The sequence below is a fragment of the Megalobrama amblycephala genome, linkage group LG2 (assembly GCF_018812025.1).
Source record: "Megalobrama amblycephala isolate DHTTF-2021 linkage group LG2, ASM1881202v1, whole genome shotgun sequence".
NCBI lineage: Eukaryota > Metazoa > Chordata > Actinopteri > Cypriniformes > Xenocyprididae > Megalobrama > Megalobrama amblycephala.
In genome coordinates this window covers 52805573-52829738 of record NC_063045.1, presented here as the reverse complement: position 1 = coordinate 52829738, position 24166 = coordinate 52805573, and the positions used below count along the sequence as shown (strand labels likewise).

The 24166-nt window shown below is 39.1% G+C and overlaps 1 protein-coding gene across 4 annotated transcripts in view; it reads right to left on the bottom strand.

The window, feature by feature from the left end:
* The window catches only part of LOC125262233 (relaxin receptor 2-like), a 29994-nt gene extending 20313 nt beyond the window's left edge, over positions 1 to 9681 (bottom strand). The window contains exons 1-3 of one of the 4 annotated variants that reach the window (XM_048180859.1): positions 9118 to 9681; positions 8757 to 8851; positions 7977 to 8390 (exon numbers count right to left, since the gene is read on the bottom strand). In XM_048180859.1, coding sequence (XP_048036816.1) covers positions 7977 to 8064 — 88 coding nt within the window. In that variant the 5' untranslated portion in view covers positions 8065 to 8390; positions 8757 to 8851; positions 9118 to 9681. Of the gene's footprint in view, positions 1 to 7976; positions 8391 to 8756 lie in introns of all 4 variants that reach the window. The other 3 variants (XM_048180861.1, XM_048180862.1, XM_048180860.1) reach the window with 3 other exon arrangements.
* Positions 9682 to 24166: the final 14485 nt, after the last annotated feature.

Genomic DNA, 24166 nt, shown 5'->3' with positions numbered 1-24166 from the left:
AAACTAATATGTGCCTCTAATATCTGGAAAGAGGCTCATGACAGTGGCAATAGGATTTTTAAGGCAATGTTGCCAGACAACCCTACTGGGCAACAGAATAAGATACTACAAACCAGTAGTAATATAGTTTTCTACATCTTTATCCACTGTCCATATAATAGCTGAAATGCATTCTGTGCATCTTCAATCCTAAGGAAAAAACTCAATTCAAAGCCTAGGCAGGACAAAGGACATAGACCGTAAGTGAAAACTGAAGTATAATACAGTGATAATGGCAGTCTGCAGCACCACGACACCATGTAGACGCAGTGAAAGAGAGTTCCTGTCCATGGTGGCAGGTGCCCATTTGTTAACACAAAGCTTTCAATTTGTTTATGGTAGCATAACAGGCCAAAACTGGATTTCCCGATAACGTTGTCTCTTAGTGCGCTACGAAGACTCTAAAAGTAGACCTTAACTGAAGAAATACCGTTTCTAGGCGTGTTCCCCGAACTATCCCTTAGGAGGTTGCTTAAGGCTTATCTTCTTAAGTGCGACGTTACCAGGTGCTGTCCATGGTGGTGGTGCTGAATTGGTTGATATCGATGGCTCGAGAATAAATAATTCACTCTATACAGGGGCTGCTTCACTGCATTATGTGAGAAATAAGTGTATATATAAAAAGTGTCTTTATAAAAAGAAGCACTTCACAAGTAGAAATTGCATTTATCAGGACTCATGGGATGTTATAAAATTAATCCAAATTGCAAACTAAATCTATATTGTAATTTATCTATATTCTGGGGGCACGGAGCCCCCATCAGCATGAGTTTAAGGCGATCATTATTTTAGAATGTTTTAATTCTTTGGAGACGCATCATGCAGCTGACAGACCTGTAGGCCCCTAGGTATTGCGTTTATATTGTTTTTTCTTTTTTTTTTCAAAATATTCACAAATGTGTTAACTATATCATGAATTTTATGATATATTCCGATTGTAAAATATGTGGAAGTGAATGTGTTTTGTCGTGCAATGAGTTTGCATGGCAAGTCAGAGCTGTCGGATTTATGAAATATTCACAGAAATATATAAAAGTATGTGGCGGTGAACTGGGAGAAGAATAGAGTAAACTTTATTGTTTAATACACAATGTGTATCTGATATGAATAAAACACTTTGTCAAATTATATAACTGAAAGGGTTATTGTTGCAGCTTCCATAGACATCAGTACGGAAGAGGATTAGGGCCAAGCAATAATAAAAAAATAAAACCATCTCGAGATTAAAGTTGTTAAATTCCGAGAAAAAAGTCGAAATAAAATGTTGAGAATAAATTCATTACATTACGAGAAAAAACCCGTTAAATTTCAAGAAAAAAGTCGAGATAAAATGTTGAGAATAAAGTCATTAAATTACGAGAAAAAAGTCGCTAAATTACGAGAACAAATTTGTTAAATTATGAGAAAAATTTCGTTAAATTTAGAGAAAAAAGTCGAGATAAAATGTTGAGAATAAAGTCATTAAATTAAGAGAATAAAGTCATTAAATTACAAGAAAAAAGTTGTTAAATTGAGAACAAATTCGTAATTTAACAAATTTGTTCTCGTAATTTAACGACTTTTTTCTCATAATTTAACGAGTTTATTCTCAACATTTTATCTCGACTTTTTTCACTAAATTTAACGAGTTTTTTCTCTAAATTTAACAACTTTAATCTCGAGATGGTTTTATTTTTTTATTATTGCTTGGCCCTAATCCTCTTCCGTACATCAGTGTATGGAATTTGATTTTAACAAACTACAAATGTCTTTTTTATGCAGTAGCCTACTTAATTCAAATGTGCATTTAAAAATCTGAAACAAAATAAACCTGATGAGGTTAAAAACAGCGAATAGTTGTGACACGACAAGCGCAGAGTGTGCATCTGTCTCTGGATCAGCGCTAAAGCACATTTGAATTTAGTAGTGAATCTTTGCATTTTATTCTTTGCCATAATCCTAATCGAACACTGGGTGTATTACAGCTTCAGAATTATATTCGTATTGACTGTCAACAGTGACAAGGTATAGCTAAGAGTGGTCCAGACCAACCTTACGAAAGTATGACTTACAGATGTATTAACGTTAAGGTACAGCTTAAGGTATAATTTAAGAATGCCGTAGAGTTAAGAAGGTTTTGGGAAATCCAGCCCAAGTCATTACCTGAACCTCAAAATCAAATAAAAAACACAAGAATAGCCCGCCTACCCATAATCAGTTTAATAGAGCAAAGTCCTGTGGGAAAACAAACTGCTTAAGTTGATAGAGCAATAACTGAGCCTTCATGAGCATCTAATAAATATCTAAGGAAGCACAGCTTCTTTACAACTTCATTTGCAGTTAATCTTCTGGCTGCAGTGCAGGTCTTTGTCACTGACCATCACTTTTAGCTGAGAATGTAATGATAGAAATATGGAAATGCAGATGCTACCATCAGAACAAATGGGTTTCTCTCCTCTTAGACAGGGATCGATCAAAACAGATGTTGATATCACGGCACGTTTGCATTGAGAGTGCTCCCTGATCGATAGGGCAAACCCTGGACAGAATTTGGAGTGTAATCTTTAAAATCCATGTGTAATATTATGTCTTTGAGCAAAGGTGCCTAAAATCCAAGGCTATAGAACAAAGACCCAACACTCTTTACTATAAAATGTCTTTGCTTTTAGATCTGGCACTTTAAAGAACCCAGATAAACAAAGAACCAGTAAATTAGCATTGAGAATGTTTTTACTCTCTAAAGAACCACATAACCTTAGTCAGGGTAGATGCCATACTTAAAGCTTCGGTAAGCAATTTCTGAGAACGCTGTTTAAAAATTAAATCAATACCTATACAAACCATTTCTGTTCTGTGGGTGTGCTTAAAGAATATTATACAAAAATATACAAAAATATTGTGTTTGTACATAGTACTGGCTGTGTAAATAGGAGGGAAAAAAAGTGGAACGGAGAACCCAAACACTCTTGCAGCCAGTCAGAAACAGGGGGCATTTATGGTCATGATGGAGGAGAAGAGAGAGTGTGCAAGCTGGACATTTGTAGGAAAACTGTAAATATGGCTGAGATATTATCAAAGAGGAAAAGGTCAGAGGTATATAACTGGAAGAAGAAAATCGTTCCAGCGCTGGAGAGACGTTAGAGTAACTTTGGTTTTTGCTGTTTCACAGAACCAAGATATGCTGCTGTATGCTGTTGTTTTTGTTGAATCACAGCTGATTCGTTCGTATAGCGCGAGCTGTACGATGCACAAGCTGTTAGTGGTTGCCTGTGTAGTGTGTTTGTTATTTGGGGGAGGAGGAATGAAGGGAGGGGTGTGTTTGTTTGGGTGTTGATTTCAAATATCAACAGTGATTCTCAGAAATTGCTTACTTGCTTATTCGGTCTGAATGCAATGAATGCAATCGTCCGAAAGTAATGATATGGATGTCCTACCTGCCTGTCAACCTATGTATTTCCATACCTCCACACAACCTACTCACACAGACATCACATGTCATCAATGAGATGATGAGCCATAAGGCAATGTAGAGTTGTTGACAGTTACCGAGCACAGCAAACAAACAGCAGCCGCCTTTTACAGTTCCTCCTGAACTAAAACAATGAGCTTATGCTGCGTTCACGCCATGTAATTACTAGGGCTGGGTCAATATATCGATTCTCAATTCTCAATTCACAATACAATGATTCTAGATCGAAACTTGGGAGAAACCAGACTTTGTGTTTCTATGTCAATGCTATTAACGCCGAAATGAATTTGCAGCAGTCCGGTGGTACAAGAGCACCGTAAGTTGTTTACGTTCATTATTATTGCAATGTTATGTGCTTTGAGACATGAGGTAATTTAACGCCGTCCCTCGTCTTGTGACGTTTTGCAGACTCTGCTCTGGCTGTGCATGTTCATGTGTTGTAAAAGAGGCGTGGCTTTGGAGAGTGCTCTGAAGGGAAGGTGGGATCTTATGATTTCAAACAGTGTTGCCAGACGTACGATAATTATTGTATTTGTACGATAATTTTGACCTCTGTACGATGTACGATCAATAACGGAAAAAAAATCCCATAATGCACGATAATTTCAGGATTTTGTGACACTTCAAATGATGGTCGTTGTAATCGGCTTACATTCATCTAGCTGTGGATCCTCTATGTCATGATTGTAAGGAGAATGTGAACAGTTGTTAGGCATGTCTTCCATCTCATCTCATGTTACGTCTTCTCAGCCAATCAACATGGAGAATGACTCTCTCTCTCACGAGCACAAGTTAACGTTCCTGCCGCAGCGATTAGGTCAGTTGTTTCCCACTAAGGTATGCCTAGCTATTTATCTATTGTGGTAATTTGCAGGTCATGTCAAAAAGTTGGTCTAAATAAATAGCCTGCATTCTGTACGTTTGACTCATCAAGTCACCTTTATTTATATAGCGCTTTTTACAATGCAGATTGTGTCAAAGTATAACTTTACAGAGATAGAGGGAACATAATTTTGGCTGTACAGCAGCTAAAATAGTGTGATTGCTCAGCTTAAGTAAGTTCAGTACTGATTCATTCCATTGTAAAAATCATTAGTTATTAATTTAGTTCATTTGTCTATACTAAAAACTTGTGTATGATAATTTTCTTCCAAATATGATCATTTTGAGCTTCTGGTACGATACTTGGACATCTGGCAATACTGATTTTAAAGGTAGCTTGCTTTTGCTAGCCTCTCCAAAGTTCATTACCCTACGTTTAAGGTCAAATTTTTACAACCACATATTTATTTTGACCACTGCAATTTGTTCTTTAGGCCGAATGACTAAGGCTGAACCCAATATGCTTGAATTTCTGCATAATTCATAAATTTATTTGTATATTTGTAAATGGACTACCTGCACAACTACTTCCGGGTTGTTCTTATTACTACTCTAGAGTTTCCGTTAACAGCGATCAGTGCACCTACATACAGAGAGTTACTCATGAGAATGCAGATTATTACTACATTTTATGGCTGTCAATCGATTAAAACATTGTTCTTTGTGTTAACATGTATTATTGAACCCAATAATGTTCTTAAAAATATATATTTTCTTTCAAACTGTGCATTCTGAATAAATAAATAAATATATATTTCCCCACTAACTTGCAGTAGTCCAGTGCTCATCTTCTCATTAACAGTGTTTTTCTCTTCATACCTGTTTACTTTTCTAAATGAATTTGACTGATAAAAAGGATTGCTTGTATGCATTTGGTGCTCTTATTACAGTCTTTTAAAAATTAAATGATTGAATGCATGCACGTGTGATACGGTGTTACATGACGTGAGTGTAGCAAAAAACAAGGACGAAGGAGAATACATAGAGTAGTCTTTAATGACAAAAACAGGCAGGATCACACTAAACGCAGTCAAAACATGAACAAGAACAGACTAGGAATGAGGGAGAACACAGGGTATATATACAAGAGGCAAACAAAGGGAACTTAAGATGATTAACAGGACACAGGTGAAAGAAATGACTAATTAAACAGAATGGGGAAAACTAGGTCAAACTTAAGGAAGACAACAATGAACATGTAACATACAGTATGTACCTTAATTAAATTTCACAATGTTAAATATTTAATTAATCTTAAACAGTAATGTGTTGAAAGCGCTACTACTTTGAATATTAATTAAGAATTTTGCCATAAACATGTAAATTATATACAGTGAAATGACTGACAATGAAAAATGAGAGAAGAGTGATTCAAATATTTAATACAAATAAATAAAGTTTCGTAGTGATCTTATTTATTAGGTCTCACACTCTCTAGTTTAGATGAGCACTGACACCCTGTGGGGAAATAATCACTTATGTTTACCACCCGCTGCTTTCTCAGATCAGCTTGGGTTGGATTAAAACTTCTTGTTCCATTGAGTTTAAAATGGTATTTAGTGACTAGAGAACATTGAAGATATTCATAAACGGAAATAAATTAGTTGTACTATTTCAAAATGGAAGTGCATCATGAAGTAGACTACACTGCAAATAGTCCATTGTCCCACTGAACTGAATGTAACAATTTACATACTGTAAGAATGGTTTTGCGCATTATTCACCCTGAAATTCATTCTGCCTGCAATTCATTATTAAAGCGCATTAAACCGACTGCACGTCTGTCTTTCAGAGCATCATCTTCATTCTTGTTAAATAAAACATGGCATCTACCATGACTCTTATGATGATTTGGAATGGTGTTTAGTCTTCTTCTGACTCAAGCATCTGATATAAGATCCCTCTGCACCAGGGCACAGATCCCCTGTATTGTCTGCCTGTGTCACCTTATTTCACCTCATGAAAGCCTGTAGTCTATTTAACTCTATCCGAGAGAGGAATATGACTTCACATGGTTCTATAAGAAACAGATGAATGCTGAGTTCACTTATTTATTAACCCTTATATTTTGTTAGGGTACTGCCCTTGTAATATTTCTAAAAACTTGCTACATACATATAAACACAATTCCAACATAATCCATCGAACATAAACTATAGTCTTTGACATAAACCAGAAAAAAAGAAAGTCATTGGTTATATTCATTCTCAGAAACTCCAGATATAGATGAATAAATGCAAATAATTTTCACATGAAAATTTCTCTTATTGCATATTTCACTCCAGCTAACTGTTTTGTTCAATGTGTATACATACTGGCAAACTGTTTAAGCATGAAAACAAATTGTGAGGTTTATACTTAAAACAATGTATTATTGGTCATAATTTTACATCTCAAGTACATTTATACTATTAAGGGTATTTTACTGGCAATTGTGACCCCAAAAAAATGTTGTTGTATTTTTTTGGCCATGGTCAATCTGGCCCCAAACAGAAGCAATATTACTACAGCATCTTGGATTGCAGTCACAAGTCTTTACTTATTTTCTGACATACAGTAATAGAAGGATAAAACTTCAGTAATATATAACCATGGGATTTGATTAAGTCAAAGATAGGCCTACATATTAAATGAATTTGAAGGGAAAATAAGAGGACCTGCAACAAAGACAGCAAAATCTCAAAGGAACATGATGCTTAAATAAGTGTCAACAACCCATAACTAAATAGATGTGAACTCTTTAAATAAGGTTTATTTATAGAGTGAACTAAGATATGTAAATGAAAAGGGAGAAAATAAATAATTAAAATTCGATGTAATAAATTGCAGTAACAAAAAAATAAATAAAATAAAGTCAGTAACTAAGACTGAAAATAAATGTAATTAATAGAATACTAAATTAAAACTTCCCCAATAAAGCAGCTATAGCTCTCCATCCACTGGCCCATTTGCTTTTTATTCATAAAACAAATACTCAGTCAGATGTCCAACGCTTATTTTTCTTTACGTCTTAGGCAATGTAACTTTATATTCAAAACCTGTCTGAGTGACAACCCGTGCCAGGGACCGCAGTGCGCACAGGCTGAGAAGACATTCAATTTAGTCTTTATGTGGAAAGAAGCACCTGAGTGACTGACCAACTAAATCAGAACCTGTATGAAACGTTGTCCAGTAGTTAGACAAGCAGCGAGAAAAGTCACGTTTTGTTTTATCTTAAATTCGTGAAGTTAAAGGACGCGGGTAGTTAATCAAGTAAAATATTGCCATGCCAAAGAACAGAGTGTACCGCGAGAAAGGTCAAAAGTTCCTCAGAGGTGTTTTCTTCTCCTCAGTGAGCTGCTTCGTCTTGTCTATAATTATAATACATTGATGATCATGTATATGTCGCGTGTGATTTAATTCTTAGTTATATAGCTCCATTCGGTAAGTTAGCTACGTCGAATAATCATCAGAACGGTCTACATTGAAATAATGACTAGCATATTTAAGAGGTTAGCAGATCACATGGACGAATGAGTAAAAGTTTGAAGGAAAAAGAGAAATACCACCATTTAGCTTACATTTTACCATTACACAATAATAATCCAAGCGCCAACGAAGATCTTACCTTCGGTTTCCATCCTTGAGTTTTGAATGAAAAGAAAAATGACGGTTAATTCCAGAAGAGTGTTTGAAGGATATTTTAGGGATTTCATGCTGAAGCTTCACAGCGGTCCTCCAAAAGCATGACCGACCGGGACGTCTTTTCCCAAATCACACTATTTCCAAAGGAAGATGTGCGTTTGTAGCTTTCGTCGGAATGAACGGTGGAACATCGCTCGGTTGATCCAGCAGTTTCTGTCACCTGCAGCGTCAACGACGCTCCCGCTGATAGACGCGTAATGTGCTGGAGCGGAGCTCGTTATTATTCGTTGAGAATTTCGTCATTGACTCGTGGTTAGGAGTTAAAACATGTACATAGTAAAGCCAGAGGTCGTTGTTTTCATTTTACACTTTCGTGAGAGTGCCAAATCATCTTCCTCTGTGAAATAAAGAGAGATGAGAACACGTGGAACACTTACACATCACTACAGCCACACAAAACCAGCCAAACTGAGTGAAAATAAATTACACCTCATAGGCCCAAATAGGTCAACAAAATATTTACATTTGCTGGAAATAGCCTATTATTTTAAGTCACTTCTTTATACAGTCACGTGCACACAGACATAAAAGGGGGCTTGAGCACTTGCCCTTTTCTTCCTCGAGAGAAAGTGCCCTTTTTAAAAATAAATGAATATATATTCCTGTTTGCGCACAGATTCCCTGTCAAACAAATATATTTACTGAAAACAAAAAAATAAATAAAATACTATCAGGTCGGCTTTGTCGAGTTCAGATGCCCTACCTCCGCGACACGCCATTAATTTCCGCACCTCATGTTTGCAGCTGGCTGACAACTTGTGACAACAGCAGACAAAAGACAACAGCTGTCTGGCGATGCTTTGCGAAAAAAAAAAGAGAAAAAGAAAAAAGCCCTAGATGAATCCCGTGCATCTCTTTCGGGTAGCCTATGTATGTTCACAAACACGTGAAAGTTTTGGCTATTGAAGCGTGAGATTTTTTATAGCTACATTTAATGCCGCGTTAATAATTTAACCACCAGAAACACATCTGCTTGATTTGATACTAATGCAATTTATGTTAGCAATATGCAATTTATAAATTATTTCAGTTATTTTAATGTGCTATGCATTGCGTTTTGATACCGGAAGAGGCCCTGCGTTCCATTCGGAAAGGCTCATCGCCTAAAGCCCCGGGTATACTTCGGCCGTCCGCGTTCGTGCACCGTCCGCATGACGCAATTTTCGTCATGCGGAGGGCTCGAGGCCGGCCGCACACCCCGACCGCGCGGACAGTCCGCGTGCAACAGCGCATGCGCCAGCAGTACAGAAGAGTCCAGTAGGTGGCAATACGCACAGTATTGAGCACAGTGTTCAGCCATCGAAGAAGAGTGTGAAAAGACCGGTTTAAAAACAACACGATTGAAAAAACAAAGAAAAACGCGACAATGGACGGCGAACTCGACAAACGTTTGTGCGAAGAGATTAGAAAGTACCCACATTTGTACAATTCATGTTTGAAAGAGTACAAAGACGTGTTTAGGGCGGCAAATTCATGGAGGGAGATAAGCAAAAAATAGTGGAAAGGATGAAGCGTTTTGCCGACAGCGATGGAAGAATCTTCTCAGTGCTGCCCTCCGATGTCTGGTAGAGCATAGAAAAAATGTACTGCGCATGTGTCGAACGCGATCATCCGCGCGCATCCCTGGGGTGCTTCTCAATTCTTATTCGTGCATCCTTGTTTCCTTTCCTTGCTTCCTTTCCTTGCGTCTTAGCTCCACCCCTTCAGGATGCGAGGGAAGGAAGCAAGGAAAAGATGCGAGGACGGAGGAATTGAATCAAGTGAAATTATATATCCTCGCTCCCTTAGCGTCACTTCAAAGGGTCATCAGCTGCACACGAGGGATACCCACATGTTGAAAAATTTTGGTTATTTAAAGAAATATATAATAAATATTAATAAAGCAAGATGCCCCGTTGAAATATATGAGGTATAAAGTTTATTTAAATTTAAATTATTGTGACAGATATGAAGGGGGGAGGAGAATTTATGCGTTCGTCACGTTTCTCGACCAGAAAGACTTCCGCAAAGGATGCACTGGTGTATCCTCACTCATGACTCCTCAGGAAGCCTCCTCACTCCTCGTTCCTCGCCTCCTCGCGGTGCAATTAGAGAACTGAGATGTCCTTCAAGATGGCTGAGCTCGATCGTTTTCCGGGTCATAGGATGGAGGACGGAGGAGCGAGGAGACGAGGAGGGATACCTCGAGGGGGACTCGCAGACAGGACTGCGCGCGTGACGCGTCCGGGCGCGGAAAGTGAAGTATACCCGGGGCTTAATCCCTTCAAAGGGTTTACCCTCCGGAGTGAGAGCTTCGAAGGGATGAAGGGGGTAGGGGTAAAAAAAACCTTTTTTTTTTTTGGAACGCACTTTGCGTCATCTTAAGGAGACAATCAAGGAAGAGTAGATTGTGCAAGCTGTGCCCTTTGTTTAACGTTAGTTTATATAAATTTATTTTTGGTTTTATCGCACCATATTGTATATGTATTTGAAACATTTGAATGGATTGATAAAGGGAGCTGTAAAGTATTTTTGTTGTAATAATGTACCAAATCTAACTCGTATAAATATTAGGCTACATAGTATAGAAAAATACTATATATACATTTATAGGTAAAATCGAACTCCTAACCTCCTGTACCTATTCTGTGACGTCAAAGAACTTCACTGTGCAAAGGATCATGGGGGTCCGAAGTGTCAGTTGTACCCTTCGAAATCCTTCATTCCGAAGGGCCCTTTGAAGTGGCCAGTTTTGGGCACTTCGGTTTGGAACGACCCTTCAATATGGCGACCATGATTATTTTCACTCCGAAGTACCCTTCAGAGGGCGATATATCCCGTTTGGATCGCACTGAGGAGCATTCCATGGATGCGCATACATGAACCACATTTACGGTGGGCGGAGCAGAGTGAGCGTTTTCAATTAATTCCTGTAAGGCCGTGTGTCCACCAGAGCGTCTTTTCCAGCTGCTAGCATACTTTATCAATTGTTTTCAATGGGAGCGCCGCGTTTTTTTAAACGCCAGGAGCGCAACGAGGCGCTGAGCGTCTTTTTCACGCTCAAATGCTGAGAGCTCGGCGTTTTTTACTGGTCGCCTCGAGTTGAAGAATGTTCAACTTTGAGTAAAACGCTGCGCTCATCACTGTCACGTTTTAGCCAGCCGTCCAATCAGAGTGGAGGAGGGGCGGGACAAATACAACTCCGACCAACTGTCACATTCTTGCTGTACAGCGACATCAACGAACAGAAACAAAATGGATGAGAAATTAATATTGCTGGTCTCCGAACATACATAGCAAGTAATTCCGCATTGTGTGAACATTTTTAGCCTGAAACAAATTACCTTATAAAATCAGTTACAAGTAACAGTGCCGTTGATATTCTGTATCATAGCAACAAAGCGTCTCAACGGAAAAAAAACGCTGCGCTGCAGAAGCGCTCTCAAGCGCTCACAGATAGGCATTTTAAGCAGAGCGCCTAGCGTTTTCAGCTGGCTAAAAACGCTCTAGTGGACACACGGCCTAAATGCTGCCATTTAAATTGTGTATATAATTTATGTGTAACTTTTTATTTTGGTTTCTAAAATCACTTTCATAATTAATAATTTAAGTTGTGTTTGTTATTTATGTGTTTAAACATTTTTTTATTTATTATAAGTTGCAGTACTTTTATTTTGAAGGCTCGGTTCAAGTTTATGCGCAAATGCTGACTTAACGTCAGATTCTCAGCTCCTGCAAGCAAGCACGGACATTTTGTATGCTCCGATAAAGGTTAATTATCGACAAAAAGGACTTGAACACTCACAAGGAAGATTATAAGATTATTTCCCTTTCGTGCAGCATGCAGCCAATGAGGTATTTTGTTTATTTGTCTGCATTTTGTGTCTATAAAATGCCATTATATCTGTTGCGCACATTTTCATTTTGTCAAGCTAACGTGATTTTGCATTGTCATTTATACTATTTAGTTTTCACGGTGGCATTGAAGAAAAGTCTTCAATTAAACCAGTTAAAAGAGAACCACTTGTGTCTGCGTATGCTTGGAGGGAGATACAATGGACCCTTCGCTAAGCCCCGCCCTCCTTAGTTACTGTTGCTACGCCTGTCAAGCTTTCGAGCCTGGCAAGTCATTTGTGTGTATGCAACGGTGTCAGACATTTTCAAGGAGATAATTAGTCATTTTTGGCGAACAGGTGAAATGTCTGAGAGAGCAAGACAAAAGGGACTGCAGTATGCATTCGAGGGATATATCCACGACATAATATGCAACCGATTAGAAAATAATTTGATCAAAATTGAAGCTAACCCAGACAGCAACATAGTGTGGCCCAGATCCGGCCCACATCTGGTACATGTGGATTACACACGGACCTGATGTGGGCAGGATCTGGGCCGACACTATGTTGCTGTCAGGGAAAGCTCCGAGCGCGAGCAGCAGCCGCCTCATACGCTGACCATTCAGATGGGAAACACACAAATTATTGAGGAAAAGCTTTGTTCATCCACAGCAGGTTAAGTGAAATTTGTGAAAATAACCTAATAATTATAAATCAAACAGCTTATCCATAAGTCTTGTGGAATAAACACATGACGTTAGCCTGACCACTTTGCAATGATAACATTCTCCCGCTTATATTTTTAGCAGGCCAGGCTAACGTTACTCCGTCTTGCCTTTAATCATATTATTTCACGTTCAAATATATGCATTATGAACAAAGAACCGTCATTATTTCCAAGCAATGATGTGCTGAGTTAGCTAGCTAGCTAACCTACCTGGACTTACTGCATAAGCATACATCAATATTACACCACTGTCGTCATGATAAAACACAATTACTGTACTTGCATTATTGTTAAGGGTAGGTTTAGGGTTGGGGAAAGTGTATGTTAATAAAGCCATAAACCACGTTAATATCACGCTGGAAGCACAATCTGATAGGTAACGTTAGCATTTTTCAGACCACTGTTTCAATGGTAGGTAGTAAAATCTGACAGGGTAGCACAAATTGTCAGAAAACCGGCACTTCTCCACTTGGGTTTTAGGTTTCGAGAAGGGAAACAAATTCCACCACCCCGTCTAAACTGTTAGGATACCGGGTATCAGATTAACACAATGCATAAGCACAACGCTTCAGCATGTTCCCTCACTCGAAAGCTTGACAGACCTCCTGCGCCTAGTAACGGTTGCTAAACCACGATTGGCCTGTGGCGGTTTTCGGGCGTGGCTTAGCGAAGGGTCAATTCCTATGGAAGTCGAGCTTCACGTTCGCGAGGTGCATTGTGGGATTGTGAAGCTTGACTTCCATAGGAATTAACTGTAAATGCTCGCTCTGCTCCGCCCGCCCTGTGCCAGTGGACACCTACCGTTAAAGCAGGAACAAACCAAGCCGACAAGCTCCGACACCTATTCAACATGTCGAATTGGCTGAAAAAAAGCTGACGGGGACCAACTTCAGCCAACGGTGCAGAACACGCTGAGAAAACTTAGTCGGCCGATGAACAAAAACTGCCTGACAGCCAACTGTCAGCTTGGTGTGTTCCTGCCTTTTGTTTGTTTGTTTTTGTTTTACTTTCCAGTAAAATATATCACCTTAAAACAACACATTTAATTGAGATGCAGATTGTTTGTAGAGACTATCCCTTACGAAAAAGAAGTATATTTCAAGTTAATTTTATCAAGTATACTTAAAGGTGCAATATGTAAGATTCTCGGAGTAAAATATCCAAAAACCACTAGGCCAGTGTTATATGTTTTGTTCACTTGAGCACTTACAATATCCCAAATGTTTCCAACTATTTGTAAATCGTGATAAAATTGCAATTTTAACCAAGGCTCAGAGACGTGTGAGGAGTCGCTTGTCAATTGACCCTTTGCCGGGAGTTTGATTGACAAGCGATCTAACCAATCAAAACATTGAATCCCCCATTTGTCCGACAAAGCAGTCAGGAATTAGAAGATTAACCTCGGTGGACTTAAACTTGAAAAATGGTGTGTACTGATGTCTTTCCGCGTTTGAAACAACATTTCTTCTTATGTTCGTTCATGTTTATTTGATGCTATAAATGAACTAGTGGGAAGAGATGATCGGTTTACGAGCCTCTTGAGATGAGGCACTACAGCAATCTGTCACGACCATAGTCACGACACATTAAAGAGCCACAAAACGTATCATAAGTAACCTGCTTTGTCTTGTCTGTCGACATGTTGTCAGTATCTTCTTTGCTCCGCAATGTATTTTTCACTGCGTGTTGTGTGACAGCGCCACGGCTTGTTGGACAAAGCAACAGTAACTAAGGGGGGCGGGTCTATGCGAAGGGTAAATTGCGTCATACCTGCTGTAGGAGCCAAAATGTGTTTGAAAAGGTGATGTATTGTTCTCATTTTGACCATTGAGTGGCGCTGTGAACATTAGAGATTTCAGTTTAGGTAGCCTTCCTAATGCTGTAGGCAGTTGTTTACCTCCACTTAGTCTAAATCGCATGAAACCGGTGCCAATATTTGTGCTCGATTTGTGCTGGTTTCTGCCGTTAAGACAAACATTGTAACTAAGACCTCTTCTTAAATATAACGAAAAAATGTTTTATGAACAGTTCTGTAACTCTCCACCCCATGTTCAAATCGCTCCAGACCGGTGCTGTTTGTTTGTGTTCGATTTGTGCCGGTTTGTGCCATTAAAAGAATCCCTGTAAGTGATTACCTTTTTTAAAAAATTATGAAAAAGAAACAATTTTTATGGGTATTTTAAAATACCCTGGTACCTGATCCGGAAGGGCAAACAGGTTTTGACCGCAACAGCGCGAAAGCTATAAATGAATGTATTGTATACTAAATTGGACTTTATGCATGGAGTTATTGCCATTAGTGAGCCGCGGTCACACTAGACTTTGAACGTGCGAAATTTCTTCGGGTGCTGTAACAGTCGTGATATGACGGCACGGTCTACAGCGTCTTTTTTATAAACATGAATTCAACATATACGTAAAGTAATACATTCAAAATGTAAAAATTTAGAACCTACTCGACCCTACTGCAAAAAAATATAATTCTTTTAATTCAGCTAAGAGGTCATGCCGTCGATCTTCTATTGGTCGCACATCTTCACGTGACTTGCAGGTCAGAGTTCACCAAACTTGAACTTTGGAACGCAGTGAAATGCAAATTTTTTCGCACGAGCTTGCGTTTCCGGTCTGATGCATTTGCATACGTTTGTATGGAAGTCAATGAAACGAAAAGTACAGTGATGTAAGTATATGTGAAAAATTAGAAAAGAGCAAAAACAAGGAAGAAATTGATTAAAAATAAATCATGACTGCATAACAGCAAAAGTAGGTGGTGATATGCACACAGAATGCAATGCGCCAAAAAAGTGACGAAGAAAAAGAAAAGTGCAGCTGGCTGCAGAACACAACGGAGCATCTAATTGTAAGCTGCTCATTCCAAATAAGGGGTGTTGTGACGTAAGGGGGGGGATTTCTTGTTGGTGCTGCTGAGTTTCTTTCCGAGGCTGCCGTGCCGTGCCGTGCCGTGCCGTGGGCTGGAGATTATTGTACGACACGTGCGAATAGATTGGGAGGGATAGTTTGTAGTGTTGGGGTTTCCCCTGCTAAGGTGGCCGCCGTTGATTTCCCCGAACGCTGTACCCCACGTCCAGTAGTGGGTAAAGCCAGCAGTACATTTTTATTTTTATTGATGTATGAATTGTTGTTATATATATAACTGTGTATTGCTTTGTTCACCGGGGAGGCCTTGTTTATGTCTATTATGGTCCCCCGGCGCCATGTGTTTGTAAAGTGAGCGCATGTCAATGAGTACGGAGTATGAGGGCAGGTTATCAATTCCCATATCTCCCATACTGTATATTGACGACGGCTGGGTATTTAGCTTGAGTGGTATCGATGGTATGTCGTCCTGACTGATATTTGGTGTATTTATTTATGTGTGGTATTTATTTATTTATTTATTTATTTATTTATTTATGTGTGGTATTTATGTGATTTACAACTTGATATTTATATGGCTTTGAGGTTTGCTGTGTAATGAAATTATGCATGTTCGGTGTTCACATAAATGAATTTAATGTATTTCGCAACAACCTTTGAAACCCTGTGCTGAATAGGTTGCCTTGATCGTTGATGCTGTATTCCTTCGTGAGTTAATATAAATATCATTAATTGCAAATACATGGTCATTTGAATGGTACCTGTCATGATTTCCTTATCCTGCGTCACCCTGGGTTTTAATATTATGATTGTACAAAAATAAAATTGTTGTACAGGTGCTGGTCATATAATTAGAATATCATCAAAAAGTTGATTTATTTCACTAATTCCATTCAAAAAGTGAAACTTGTATATTATATTCATTCATTACACACAGACTGATATATTTCAAATGTTTATTTCTTTTAATTTTGATGATTATCACTGACAACTAATGCCAGAAATTCATCCGACCATGCGATTGCCAGTCGGGGGAGGTTTATCGCCACTCGTTTCCCCGTGTACACTGCACAAACAGTGCACGACAAACAACACACGACAAAGCTGAAAATCGGCCCGACTCAAAAAAGAGTCGCACGAGTCAGAATTCGGCTCAAAATCGGACGAAAATCGCACAGTGTATGCCTGCCTTAAGGAAAATCCCAAATTCAGTATCTCAGAAAATTAGGATATTGTGAAAAGGTTCAAAATTGAAGACACCTGGCGCCACACTCTAATCAGCTAATTAACTCAAAACACCTGCAAAGGCCTTTAAATGGTCTCTCAGTCTAGTTCTGTAGGCTACACAATCATGGGGAAGACTGCTGACTTGACAGTTGTCCAAAAGACGACCATTGACACCTTGCACAAGGAGGGCAAGACACAAAAGGTCATTGCAAAAGAGGCTGGCTGTTCACAGAGCTCTGTGTCCAAGCACATTAATAGAGAGGCGAAGGGAAGGAAAAGATGTGGTAGATAAAAGTGTACAAGCAATAGGGATAACCGCACCCTGGAGAGGATTGTGAAACAAAAACCCATTCAAAAATGTAGGGGAGATTCACAAAGAGTGGACTGCAGCTGGAGTCAGTGCTTCAAGAACCACTACGCACAGATGTATGCAAGACATGGGTTTCAGCTGTCGCATTCCTTGTGTCAAGCCACTCTTGAACAACAGACAGCATCAGAAGCGTCTCGCCTGGGCTAAAGACAAAAAGGACTGGACTGCTGCTGAGTGGTCCGAAGTTATGTTCTCTGATGAAAGTAAATTTTGCATTTCCTTTGGAAATCTGGGTCCCAGAGTCTGGAGGAAGAGAGGAGAGGCACACAATCCACGTTGCTTGAGGTCCAGTGTAAAGTTTCCACAGTCAGTGATGGTTTGGGGTGCCATGTCATCTGCTGGTGTTGGTCCACTGTGTTTTCTGAGGTCCAAGGTCAACGCAGCCGTATACCAGGAAGTTTTAGAGCACTTCATGCTTCCTGCTGCTGACCAACTTTATGGAGATGCAGATTTCATTTTCCAACAGGACTTGGCACCTGCACACAGTGCCAAAGCTACCAGTACCTGGTTTAAGGACCATGGTATCCCTGTTCTTAATTGGCCAGCAAACTCACCTGACCTTAACCCCATAGAAAATCTATGGGGTATTGTGAAGAGGAAGATGCGATATGCCAGACCCAACAATGCAGAAGAGCTGAAGGCCACTATGAGAGCAACCTGGGCTCTCATAACACCTGAGCAGTGCCACAGACTGATCGACTCCATGCCATGCCGCATTGCTGCAGTAATTCAGGCAAAAGGAGCCCCAACTAAGTATTGAGTGCTGTACATGCTCATACTTTTCATGTTCATACTTTTCAGTTGGCCAAGATTTCTAAAAATCCTTTCTTTGTATTGGTCTTAAGTAATATTCTAATTTTCTGAGATACTGAATTTGGGATTTTCCTTAGTTGTCAGTTATAATCATCAAAATTAAAAGAAATAAACATTTGAAATATATCAGTCTGTGTGTAATGAATGAATATAATATACAAGTTTCACTTTTTGAATGGAATTAGTGAAATAAATCAACTTTTTGATGATATTCTAATTATATGACCAGCACCTGTATTTGTATTTGACTAATATCGTGGTCCTTGTGTTTTCTTGGTTATTGAGCCCATACACAATTTAGATCCAGTAGAGAACCTGTGTATCACCCCTATTATTTGGTGGGTTTGTTACATAATGGTGCCCAACGCACTGAGGTATGTGTAGCGCTACACTGTTTTATGGCCATTCATAAGTGTGCACACTTAATTAAAAAAATGAAAGAAATGGTCTGGTTGCCGACGCGGGCGGATAATAGGCTTTGGTATTGACTGTTTGTTGCAACAAACTATTAAAAATAGACTAATTCTTATGGAGATGCAATGCAACCTCGAATAAAACTGTGGGGTCTGGTGTCAGCTGTTTGTGTGACAAATACAGGTACAAAGTGCACTTGAAGAGCTCACTGAGGTATGTGATAATGCAAAAAGTATTCATGAGTCTGTATTGGGTTTATTGCCACCTGATGAAAGGGAAGAACATGAATGTGTTTTAAGGCAAAAATGATTTTTAATGATGAGTGCATTGCTGATGCAAACCAGTGGGTTTTGTGTAATGAACTAAGTAATGTGTTTGTAAGAGAATCTGATGTTATTGATGATGGTATTAATCCAAATGACAGTGTGTCTAATGTGGAAAGTAAACGTTCAAATAAAAGCAGCATGAGCTGTAGTAGAATCAGCACTACATCCTCTGCAAGGATAAAAGTGGAAGCAGATAGAGCTGCACTTGTTGCTCGCATCACAGCTTTAAAGGATAGGCATGCTCTTGAGGAGCAGGAGCAGCAGTTAAAGGGGCTATATGTAAGATTTTCATAAAAAGCATAAAAATACCCCAATATGTTTGCAGATATTTAGGAAACATGCTAAGGTCACCTACTTGTTTCTCAGAAAACCATTTCTACAGCCAGATATTCTACTTTGAAATGTGCGTTCCGTGTCGGAATGTCTGTCTTTGTTTTGGTCTGTGCTAAACCGTGTGCTGCCAGTTTATCCAATAGTATTTTGACATCACAGGTGGCCAGTTGGCGGAAAACACTGCCATGGAAACTAACAAACAAACTGGGTCAAAGAATCGCAGATTCTACCTGACCTAAAAAGCCTCTGTATCCATCTAAAATTCTCTATGAACGACAGCATATTAAAACACAGATAAATCAACTCATGAGCTTACAATGTGTATAGCTGCTTTTCCACTGTCGGGCCAAACGGATCTTAAAATGGTAAGGAATGGTTCCAGTTGTGTTTCCACTGGAGCCTGGTAAGGCACGATTACACGATTACAAACTATTCTCGGCACGGTTGTCTAACCGTGAATGCCTGAACTGATGTCGGCACACAGGATTGTTCACTTGTCTGTTGCCTGGCTACCAGTTTCTCAGTAGCTGGCTAAGCGCTCTACTAAGCACCGTAAACACAAATTAATAATAAAAGAAATACCCGATCATCCTCCATAACACCTCTAATAGCATCAGTAAACTGTTTCGTTATTAAGGCAACAACTGACGCTTTTGATTACATTTCAAGAGAGCGGCCGTTATCAGCCCCACAGTGGAAAATGAAACCGTAACCGTACCAGCTGGCCCGGATCGGCACGGAATGGAACAGTTACGCAATTAGAACCGTTCAGCCCGATGGTGGAAAAGCGGCTTTAAGTCTCCTTAGCTTTCATTGTCAGTTGCGCTCCCTCTTGTGTACTCAAGCTGGCAACCCGTATCTTTGAAGGAGGGGGCGGGGCAAACAATATTTTGAATTTGGTCTGCAGTACCTATTTTGACCACTGGGTGTCATTCCTACATAGAGCCCCTTTAAGGAGGAAAAGGGAGCAGCTCGACTTGGAGGCTGAATTGGCTGCATCTACTGTTAAACTGGCTGTTTTAGAGGCTTTTGACTGAAAAAGCTCTTAAGGATGTGCAAGTGTCATGAATTCACACTTAGATGGATTAAACCCTATGGCAAGTGTTTGTTCATTACCACCTGGTGCGTAGTTGTCAACACATGGCTCCTGAGCGTGGTTACACAGTAGCAAAGAATCTTTTACATGAACACTTTGGCAACAAGTATAAAATTGCTACTGCTTATATTGAAAAGGCTCTAGTTTGGAAACCTGTGAAGTCTGAGGATGTGAAATCACTGCAAGCTTATGCTTTGTTCTTGCGTGGCTGTTGTAATGTAATGGAGGAGCTCCAGTACATGCAAGAAATGGATATGCCTGCAAACCTGCGAAGTGTTATTTCTAAATTGCCATTCAAGCTGCGGGATCAGTGGAGAATAACAGCTTATGACATAATGGAAACATATATCTGTAGAGCTTGTTTTATTGATCTGGTCACATTCATAGAACGTCATGTCTGAATTCTTTCTGACCTCTTGTATGGTGATATTCAGGAATCATTTGGTGTCACTGGAACAAAGACATTGACCAGATTTAAATCACAGCCCAAGGAAAGAATGAAGGGAAATAACTTTGCTATTACAGTAGCAAACATGGACTCATGTAAGGATGATTGCCTGTGCTGTTCTAATAATCACTCATTGGTGTGTGGAAACAGACTCTTTCAAATTAAAGTTGGAGGTCAAACAGCAGTCTTTTACCAGACGTGGCATGCTTTCGATCACCAGCTCTATGTATGATCCTTTGGGGTTTCTGGCGCCAGTCATGTTGTCTGCCAAGATGATGCAACAAGAACTCTGCAGGAGATGTTGTGAATGGGATGATGCCATACCACAGGACATATTATGCCATTGGAAGAGATGGTTGGAGGATCTGGAGTCGCTAACTGCATTCACTGTGGACAGGTGTATCAAGCCAGGGGATTTTGGAGAGCTTAAGTATGCTCAATTACACCATTTTGTTGATGCCACTAAAATGGATATGGCACAGTAACATACATCAGAATGTTAAATCATGAGAAATGGAATCACATTGCCTTTCCACTTGGTAAAGCCAGAGTGACACCATTGAAGGCTGTAACCATTTGGTGTTGACAGAAGCTGTGCTTGCTACCAAGGTAGATGCAATGCTGAAAGAAGAATTGAATATTCAGTTGGAAGTTTCAGTATTCTGGACCGACAGTACAGCAGTACTGATGTACCTCAACACTGAAGACAAGCGTTTCCATGCATTTGTAGCTAACAGGATCGCAACCATTAGAGAAACGGTTGAACCCTCCTGGAGAGATGTCAGTTCTAAGGAAATCCCAGCTGATGATGGTTAAAGTGGAATGAAGCTTGGAAACTTTCTGAAGAACAGCAGGTGACTTGAAGGTCCAGCCTTCTTGTGGTTGTATGAAGAGTATTGGCCTATGGACACAATAAATGTCTCGATAGACTCTGATGACACAGAGGTCAAACGAGAAACCACAGTAAACATCATTAGTGTGAATGAAGTGTCTAATCCTCCTGACCAACTAATTGCTTACTTTTCTGAGTGGAGGAGGCTCAAAGTAGCGGTGGCCTGGTTTCTCAAGCTGAAAATGATCTTGTTGGAAAGAATTCGCTTGGGCAAGAAGCAGAAGGCTACAAATGCTGGTCATCCAAAGATCAATCAAGATGTACAGTCCAAGGGATCAAGAGTTAAAGCAATGCCTAAGAGTCTTGTTTTGACACTGGTTGATCTATTGGGAGCAGAGGAAGCCATCATTCGTTATTGCCAGCAAAAGAAATTCAGTGAGGAAATTTCTGCTCTTTTATCTGGGAAAGTGTCAGATCCATTTTTGGATGATGGATTGTTAAAGAGTTGGAGGAAGACTGAATAAAGCGGCTATGCCTGAAGAGGTCAAGCATCCACTTACACTCGGTAAAGATCAGCATATTTCTATGCTTATTCTGAAACATGTACATGAAAGTCTTAGTCATAGTGGATGAAGCCACATGTTATCCACAGTTAGGAGGAAATTTTGGATTACTAACTCCCACTCAGCTGTCAAGATAATTTCTGGATGTGGCTTTTGTAGACGTCATAATAGAAGAGCTGAACAAAAAATGGCAGATCTTCCAAAGAAGAGGATCCTTGCCAATCTACTACCATTTACCAACACTGGAGTAGATTACTGAAGACCAGTGGATGTAAAGAATGGAAGAGTAACCTGTAAAAGGTATGGAGTGGTAATCACGTGTATGGCAAGCAGGGCAATTCATCTTGAGCTATCAAGGTCACTGGAAATGGATGCATGTATTAATGCATTATGACGTTTCGTTAGCAGAAGTGGACAAGTGATACATTTAAGATAATGGTACTAAATTTATTGGAGCACAAAGAGAACTGAAGGAGGCTCTTGCTACATTAAATCATGATAAAATTCAAGGAGTGTTGTCACAGGTTGGAATTCATTGGAGCTTTAATCGGGACTTTAAACTTTATGTACACAACTAGTTCACAGCTACGTTTCTCATTTGTACTGCACAAGTGAACGTATAAGTATACTAGTTTACTATTTTAATAGCCTACTTGTAGTACATTTTTAGTCGATATGGAAATACACTTTGAAATATACTCTCAGTAAACTACTAGTTTAGTGCAAGTATACTTGTAAGTTTTCTTTAAGTGAACATAACATCACTTACTTTTTATATAGTATTTTTGCACTTTTAGTATATTAATATGTTCCTATTTAGGTATTATTAATTTTTCTAGGCTACTTGAAATACCTTTAACTGTACTTTAACTCTTTCCATTTTAAAAAACATTTTATTCTAGCTTCATGAATCCTTTTTTATCAACACTTAAATGTTGTAAGTTTCATTAAAAAAGGAAACACTTTAAAATTTGACATTCAAAAGGCTGAGAGAAATGAATTTTTGTCAAAGACTATGTCCGAAGGGGAGTCAGAACGATGATCAAACACAGGTTCAGTAGATCGAGTCCATCAACACCCCCAAAGCTTCACAATCCAATAGCTCATCCTGGGTCTACATTTCATTCAGTAATGTTAGGCACTTTAGATTTTTACTGTTTAGTGTTTGATGATCGCTTTCTTTCTTCAATCGCTTGGTTCAGCTTCTTCTTCTTTTGATCCAGAGATTCTGTACTCTTTCAGAAGATGTGTGACAGTGCCCCCTACCGTATAGCCTGAAAATTCAGCGAATGGCAAGGAAAGAGTTGATTTGAATTAAATTTCTATATACACTACCAGTGGACTAGCCTACACAAAAATTCAGATACTCAGAATTAGGAATATATCTATTGTCTTTATAAATCAATATTTTCAAACAATGTTCTTTTATACTATACTTTTATAAATATATATTTAAGTATATCTCGATCAAAAGACACATGAATAGATGTATTGACTAATTTATGGAGAATTCCCAGAAGGTTTTTTTTTAAATTATCCATCATGTTCTTCAGACTGTTTTACATTTTATGGTATTATTTAGTTATTTAGTGTGTTGTGCTTGGCTGGCCCACACTAAAATATTTTTTTAAAAATCTGATTTTCCAAATGTGAGGGACCACAAACATGACAATAAAAAAAAATAGATTCAACAGATTTTCCGGCGACGTGTCAAATACAGCACACCACAAGCTATCAGATTCCATTCACAAATAACCACAATTCCGACTGTAAAGTGAACATGGGAAATCTCGAAAAATCTTTCATGGTGACTTTAGAGTAAACAAACATAGCAGACGATGGGCTGCTATGGTTTGCATTGCATCTGATTTAAATTGGGCTGCATCCGAAAACTTAAGCTGCTGCTGACTTGTTGCCTTATCAGGCAATGGATTTGTTGATGTGATGCTCTTGTCTTGGCAGTCTTTCTGCTGAGTGGAGCTGCACAATGTATGTACAAAACTTGGAAACAAGGAATTCACTGCATGGAGAATTAATCAATTCCACAGCATGTCTCGTTCTGCTGTGGGTGGTCCCCATTCCACACGCTAAATGCCATCACTCACCCCACAGATAGCACTGTCCCCATTTATGCATTGATTTAACATATTTACACTCAGTTACAAACAGTACACCCCCCTTAAATTATGCTAAATTGGGGAAGTGCCTGTACAATAGAAAACGTAACAATACCCATAAAAAAACAGATGACAGAACATCAAAAAAATTAACG